The sequence below is a fragment of the Schistocerca americana genome, chromosome X, assembly GCF_021461395.2.
Source record: "Schistocerca americana isolate TAMUIC-IGC-003095 chromosome X, iqSchAmer2.1, whole genome shotgun sequence".
NCBI lineage: Eukaryota > Metazoa > Arthropoda > Insecta > Orthoptera > Acrididae > Schistocerca > Schistocerca americana.
Genome location: NC_060130.1, coordinates 902,573,579 through 902,581,998, shown reverse-complemented (window position 1 = coordinate 902,581,998; position 8,420 = coordinate 902,573,579). Strand labels below are relative to the sequence as shown.

General features: G+C 37.7%; 1 protein-coding gene across 2 annotated transcripts in view; it reads right to left on the bottom strand.

Annotated features, from left to right (window-relative positions):
- Positions 1-3,516: 3,516 nt before the first annotated feature.
- LOC124555621 (TAR DNA-binding protein 43-like) overlaps positions 3,517-8,420 on the bottom strand; it is an 84,561-nt gene continuing 79,657 nt past the window's right edge. For both annotated transcript variants that reach the window (XM_047129590.1, XM_047129591.1), the window contains exon 4: positions 3,517-6,757. In XM_047129590.1, the coding sequence (XP_046985546.1) occupies positions 5,804-6,757 (954 nt within the window). In that variant the 3' untranslated portion in view covers positions 3,517-5,803. The remainder of the gene's footprint in view (positions 6,758-8,420) is intronic.

The following is an 8,420-nucleotide window of genomic DNA, read 5'->3' as shown; positions in this document are numbered from 1 at the left end:
ATGTGAACTGTGAGGATTAACAGAGTCTGAAGCATTAGACAGAAAATATACTCCTCAAGGAACATTTACAAACAGCGTTTTTTGAACTGCATAACTGGGAAACAACCTTATTTACCCCCACCTCATAAAAAAAAAGAAATCAACTATTCCATTTCCACAAATAAGTGATATAAAATGGAATAATGAAATATAAATACAGTTGAGCATTAAGTACAGGACATTACCTTGAGAAATTCAGCAATCCTGAGAACAACATAAAATCACTTCCTGCTTTTGCCTACATTGACTGACTGAATTACACAGTAAGTGATCTTTTTACAACTTTTTCCCACTGTAGCTCATTTGTGAAGACATATAAAAGTAGGGCAAAAGGTTAAGTGCCAACCAAAATCCAAGACCCAACAATTGCATGAAACAACTGACATTTTCAACCACAAAAAATGTATCCATTCAGTTAAAAGGCAGATAGCGACAGCCATATCTAATAAAGTTGCAAAAAAAGGGAAAAAAACTAGGGCAACTATGTATCCATTGTAAAAATTTACTAGTTTTTCACATAATAGAAAGTATTAGGACTGACAGGTTTCATAATGAAAATGGTGGCCTTTTTTCCCTTTAAAGTGTTCCACAAGCAAATAATAAGAGTTGCACAGTATTATACACAACCTTCTTGCTCCAGACCACACTTAAATTACATTCCTTTATAAATACTGCCCACACTGAATTGCTCTCACTTTACATTTTTTTTTAACATTCTGAAGAAAATATAAGATCCATGCACTTTCAAACCAGTAACTATATATATCCATGCCATCAAAAAGTATTTGTCATATAAAAGAAACAATCATACTGTTCTCAATATGATACAACACTTTAACACTCAATAATAATATAATATATAGATTGTTTAGGAGATAAATAATTATCTTTAATATACAAGTACTGGTAAGCACTACTTTTTACACTGTTATAATAAAACTTCTTCATCAAACACACTCAAAACGACAAACAAGCATTCGACATGCAGACGGGTTCAAGTCATCACTCACTCGCTCTCTTTGAAGGTAAGGTCAGACAGCTTCGGTACTCTAATGTAATAAACAAAAAGAATATCCAATAACAGTATATGCTATGAACTTAACAAAATAGCAACACTGAAGAAAACTAAGGTGTTAGATTCAGCCCTTCATTATGATATCCTCCAGTTCCCATGTCTACTAAATTACTGATGTAAAACTTCAGAAACAGTAAAGTAGTGCCTGGTATACTTAACAAGAAAAACAACATCCAGTGTTTACAGTATGAGGCCCATAGCTAAATATTTCACATTTGACGGATGAGGTGGGTGAAAAATGACATTTCTTCTCTTCAAACCCTTTTTTGTACAGGAAAGGCTGAATCAAACTAATTTCTTACGACAGAAGTTAGGTACGGTACAGTACAACAGAGTAGGCAGCTCCATATAGTGATGCTTAACATTCACACATTTTATCACAGCTTTATCAAATTGTGAGCCCTGTGTCTCAGACGACAGTTAAATGGAAGAATTTTAAATGATACAACATAAATACAAGTCCCACCCTAACTCATTCCTCACACTGAGAAATTCCCATTTTTATGAGTAGATGCATGGTAACATTTGCCACAGCTGACAATAGTGGTTTTAATTCAACTTTCAAGTATTATTTCACCATTCACTGGCACACACAATTAAACAGATTTCTGGATCAATTTTATACAAGTAATTGGTCCAATCACTTTCAACTTTAGTCTGTCAAAACATATAAATTAAAATTACTACACATAGATATCTTTCTTTGTTCCCTGAGAGATTTATTTTTCATTCATCCATCTTCTAAACAATCTACAGGAAACATATTCTCTTTTTCACATCCACCAATGAATGTGACATCTCTTTGAGAGATAATTTCTGTTTTAGTGAACATAAGATCTGAAATATTCTCATCACCAAACCGTTTACTCATATCCACCGTGGCGTAACTATGTAAGAAACATTACTAAAGTTGGTGTCATTCATTCTATAAAAAGAGTAACCGAGAACATCAAAATATTGCTAAAATACTGTGTTTCCCTTCTGAAATTATAAAATATTAAAAACTGTATCAAATGCACACTGCATATCTTAATCTATAGACAATATAACAGTTCTCTCCAGTCTAGTAAATTCTCATCATTTACCTTTGTATCACATTAATTTGCACACTGTTTTAGTTATTTCTGGATTACAAATAAACACATCAATTAGTTTAACAATATAGTCTCCTTGAGCACAAAAACATTTTGCACATATAGCGATGCCTTTAAAAATAGTTTCTGTCAGCACACAATACATCATCCATAAGATAACAGCAAAAGATCAGCTTATTTTGTCAAGTTTTCCATTCTGAAACCAGATTTTTTTTTTTTTAAACAGAAGAAAATAAAATAAAAGGAAATTAAATTCCTTCCTCGAACAAAACCATTCTCACAGTAGAAATACTTCTATTAAGTTCAAATAATGTTACTGTAATAATACAAATAATAATATTATTAATAGTAATAACAAAACACTGATAACTAGGCTGCTCTGCAGTCTTATACTTCTTTAACTGTCAAAAAACATATCACATTGAACTGCAAGTGAGTGATTCCTTTCTTCCCTGAGGCATGTTTAGTTTACACAGTGAAAAACAAATGGGAGAAAAACTGGCTGCAGATTGAGAAAGATAGGCACATTAGGCTACGAAGTGCAAGTACAACATTCTCCTACAGAATAAAACACTTTTTCGTGCACATTCTTAGGCACATCACTAAATCTGTCAAAGATACCAATTGTTAACACTTTCCAACTTTATGTAACAAATGTAACTATACAAGTACAATAAGGCAGTAAAAACATGAAAGAATTTTGTATCCTTTCCTAGCAATCGTACATTGAAAAACCATATTCAGTTTACTTATATACAATCTCTCTTAATACAAAATAACCACAGCAATTATCACCAGTCACTGCACAGCTCATAAAGTAGTTTAGAGAGGGGGGAGGGGAGAGGAGGAGGATTGGGGAATGGGAACCACAACTAGAGAAAAGTCATGTCCATAATAGTATTGTTCTTCCTGTAAATATACACAACCTAAATTGTCAATGCATTTTCTGAACACCTAATTAATATCATCTTTACAGCAACCGTTATTGCCACATTAGACTCATAACACACACGAGTTCATTCCCAATACTACGAGGGAGAGGTCAATTAGTCAGACTGGAATTAACAGACAGACAATATTAAATGACCAGAATATATGATTAACTGACCTAAACAAATTTGAGTCAAGCCAGTCACAGGACTTACAACATGGTCAGAAGGAATGAGGGAGAGGCTGAGAGTGCTGGAGATGGGAGACTGAAGAGAGGAAAGACAAGTGGGAAATGGGTTGGTGGTGGGAGGGGGAGGGGAAGGGGAAGGGGAAGGGGAGGGGGGGGGGGGAGAGAGAGAGAGAGAGAGAGAGAGGGAGAGAGAGAGAGAGAGAGAGAGAGAGAGAGAGAGAGAGGGGGGGGGGGGAAGGGTTCTCTGATCTAAGGTACATATGCTTCCAGTGTCCAGAATATATCCCTCTTCCTATACATCCCTCACCTGTACTACCTGTCCGATATACAGGGTGGTCAGAAAATGTCTGAAACGCTTGTAGTGATGTTGTAGGGGAAGTTGTACTGAGACATAAATGTTAAGAAAAAAATGTGATACGTTGCGCCGTTTCCGAGTTATTTAGCATTGAAGTTAGCCAATCAGATCGTCGCGCGCGTAAATTCAAGTTTCAGCTAACAAGACAAAGCACTCGTTGGGCAACACCGCCCCTGGTAGGCCGCTTGAATGTGAGCGTGCGATGCCCCGATTGGGTAAATTCTACACTAAATAACTCTGAAACGACGCAACATATCGCATTTTTTTCTTAACATTCATGTCTCAGTACAATCTGCCCTACAACATCACGACAAGCGTTTCAGTCATTTTCTGACCACCCTGTATAGGTAATTAAAGAGAGATATATTACATACAGAGGAGGTAATGTTTTTTTTCCCTCAATTCATATTTTCTTTTCCAACATTCAAACAAAACAGTGCAACAATATTTTTCATACTATTTCTACATTCTTCTCTCAGTTTGATAATTTTGCCTTGCTAACACTTTACACCCCACCCCCTTGCCCGTAGCATATAACTGAGCCACATTATGTTGCCAATGATAGACCTTATCATTAATTCCATTGGCCCAGCACACTACATGGCCATTTGCATTCAAATGTCATACAAGTGTGAAAACAAATAATGGCCTATAATTTTTATTTTGTGCTTTGATTTTAAAACATGGCAACTGTAGACATTTTTGAGAGACTGTAATAAAGAGAAAGAGGAAGCCGTAAGGCCAATGAACTGAAGTCTTTAACAAGAAGTAAACTGTAATTAGTAATCATATAAAATATCTATCGCGATATTTTTATAATGCTGTCATTTAATTATAAAAATATATGAAAAGAAAACTTAATTTCCTCAATTTCTCGAGCAAAATGATCCATTTCTAGTTGACAATATTAGGAATAGATTGAAATATATACACTATCAATGGAGGTTCAGAGTGAAAGTCAACTACAGTTTACAAAATATTAGTAATTTACATAAAACAGTCTGCAAAGTAATTACTACAACTTGATATCAACACACTTCTTACATGATGTCATTTTTAATCCCTCCGCCTTCATTTCTGATGAAATATCACAAATGACTACATTGGCTACAAGTAATTCTAAAAGACCATATTATGTATTATAGTGACCAGAATTCTGGAAACAAAGTAACTAAGTGAAATGAGAAATAATCAGCTTGTTGAGATTTCTGTTACTCACAATACATCTCATGGGAACTCATTTTATCGTCAGATGTACATACAAAGTCAGATGCAGAATTATTGTGTAAGTTTCAGAAATAAGGTTACCAAAGGAGAAACAAAAATCTGACCCAACACTGAACTCAACAAAACAAGAAACCCTCTGTGAAGCATGTACATATATAAGCTATTCAGCTCAATTCATGATTATCTGATGCCAGTACTGAGATGAAGTAATACATGAACAAAAGTTATAAAATTTTAACAATTAAAACAAGGACTGACCTGATATCCATTACAAAATGGCAAGGTTCTAGAAACAGAAAGAACAAAACTTTTCTGAGCACAGAAAGTTAAAAATTTTATAATTCTGCCAACACTCGATTTCATAAACCCATGTTGACTTCATACTACAATGTATTAACAATGTCACACTGTGCTATGAGTTCCCTATCTTTACTGATGATCATGATGATGATGATGATGATGACAGTACAAAGATTTGAGGGAGACGGAGAATATTTTTGGGATTCTGGACACTGAATACAAACACAATCATCTTACTTCAATTGCGCTGGATAAATGACTTTTCTTTCAGAGCTCTGAGATGCACATTTAAATGTTATATTTCACAAAGATAGGTTTTCCTATGTTCAGTATCTATCTTAGTAATCAGAAATAACTGGCATGACTTCAGATGAAAAACCTAGGAAGCACAAGTCTAAAATTTCGCGGCAGTTACAGAAGCACCAATGACCAAAGTGGGCAAGCACTTTTCAGAATGACATGACTTACCTTAAGAATATAAAATGATTCACATCAGTTAAGAAAGCATTTTGTAAATAAAGAAAGCATTGTCCTTGTGTTGGAAAGTGTTAAGGACCTGACAGCACATTTTTCTCCACTTTGCTTTTACCTGCCTATTCATATTTCAGGTAGCCTTCCTTGTTGCCTCTTTGAGGCCACGACCCAGGGGCTGGACCAGGCTGCTGGGGGGTACTCGTACCAGGAGCACTGCCAGTTTGACTGGCGTCGGTTCCCCCAGTGGGAGTACCTTGGCTCATCCAACTGAGAAAACTACCTCCAGCTTGCGCTCCTGCAGCAGGGGGTGCAGCTCCTTGCTGAGGTGCAGGGCCCGGCCCTGGTCCACCTGGTGCTCCAGCAAATCCCGGAGCTCCAGGCTGACCGAATGCTGCCGGACCCGGGCCTCCCTCTGCAGCACCCCCTGGCCCAGGTCCTGGAGCCTGGCCACCTTGTAAATTGCCTATGAGACCCCAGCCCGCCTGATTGAGAGCTGCAGCCACCAGTGCAGGATTGACAGTTACGGCTCCGAGGTTCAATGCACCCATGCCTAGTGGATTGGCAACATTTTGACCAGCCCCACCTGCAGCTGGGCCACCGGCCTGTCCTGTAATACCCAACGCTTGGAGATTGGGCATGTCTAGAGCCCTGCCTCCTGGTCCTGGGCCAGCCCGGTTCCATCCGCCACCACCTGCACCACCTCCTCCCGGACCGCCAGGATGGTGATAGTGGTGCGCAGCTCCTGCCGCTCCCCCGAAAGGGCCTGCCAAGTTCTTCGGCTCCCGAGATCCGAGGCCTCTGCCCCCATAAGAGCGACCGTTTGGATCCGTTTTCGGTGCCGCATTGCTCACATGTACCGAGACTCCTTTGATTATGTGGTCTTCACCACACAAGTTCTGAGCCACTTCTGGATCCAAGAAGGTGACGAAAGCAAATGCACGAAATGGTTTTGGGATGAAGACGTCAGTTACTTCCCCAAATTTGGAGAAATACTCACGCAAGTCATCCGACTGCATATCTTCAGTGCACCGTCCAACAAACACTTTACATGGAACTTGCTGAACCTGTCCCTCCTGTAACAAAAAAAGAATAGACTATGAGCATTTCCAGAAAGTTTCTACATTTGTGTGTCATAAAAATTATTTCCTCCTCAATCATAAGACAATAAACAGTATCACAAACTCTGTTTCTCAACAAACACATTTACATACCACGGAGAAATACGGGAAGGCTGAGGCAGAATAGGAGGCGAACAAAAGAAAGGAAGAATGAGGGCTGGGGTCTAACATCTTGCAAACAAGGTCATTGGGAGACAGAGGACACACAAGCTTGCATTAGTGAAGAATGGAGAAGGAAATCAAATATGTGCTTTTCAGAGGAAACATGCTAGCATTTGCCTCAAATGATTTAGGGAAACCTGAACCAAGGTGGCTGGATCAAGATTTGAAATGCCATCCTTCCAAATGAGAGTCCAGCGTGTTAATGAAAGCACCAACTCACTCAGTGGGAGAGAAGAAATAAGGTACTGTGTTTTAATTTAATGTTTTTCCATAAAGTCACAACCACACCATGTTGTACTACCAAATAAATCACAATATGCATGTATATAAGCATAAATACCCACACAATCAAGATGATGCGGAATTGGTGTGGAGGTCAAGATCAAAAATAAAATCACTTAAAACATATACAAAAGCTACTTCACATGTCCATTTCCAGTTCACTACTACAAGCAGAGAAATATTATGGTATGGCCAGCCACCCAATGTAAAATTCTGCCATCAGTGATTACGTGAGGGTGGGTTAAAATTTTAAGTGTGTTGATGAGTATAAGATCCCCAATGAGATAAACAGAAGTAAAATCTGAGAAGCTTCAAATAATATTCATAACAATGAAAGCCTACTGTTTATCCTTTGAATAGTTCCTGAATCTTGGGCAATGCCTTGACAATTTGAAAGTAAGTGCAAGGTCGTTAAACAGTAAACTATCTGCATATTCATCTATGAACAAAAAAATCCAGATTCTTCACCCACAAATGTGCTTCAAACCTTACAACAATCATCATCAACTTGAAACGTGGACATCACTCATCATGGATCCATAACCTTCTGTGCAGCTGAAGCCAAACATATGTACTCATAAATTTGAGTGACTCTTCAGCAACAACAATAATGTTCCTCACACTACACAATTTGTTTTTATTTTTTTAAATTTTTTTCCAATTAAAAAAAAAAATAGGAGGGGAGAGTGCCGTCAGTGAAGAGTGTGTTGACACTAGTTTTCGTCAACAACAGGTTTACAGAAAACACTTTTCAATATTGGGGTGAAAGATTTCAATTAAATACCACGGGGAATGAAAATATGATGAATACAGCATGACTGAGATGGAAACTAAGAAGGTAAAACAAGGACCAGACATGATGAAAAAATTCCTGTCAATTTACAGTGCAACAAGCACAGTCTTTGTTGGAATGGATATCAGGTACTTAATTTTCTTGCACCGGCTGTATAATTATTGGCAGAGTGAATGAGAGAATAGTTATATTGAAAGAAAAATTTGTATCATTTTGACCACTAAAAGGTATTCATATTTGCTCCTAAGAAAGATGTGGGAGACATATATCACTTTCTAGGAAGGGAGCTTGAAAGAACAGTAACACCTCTCACAGAACGTAAATAAACAAGATGCAAGTGCAGCAAAGGGAGCTGCTATTTCTTTCACTTTTAAAATCAGT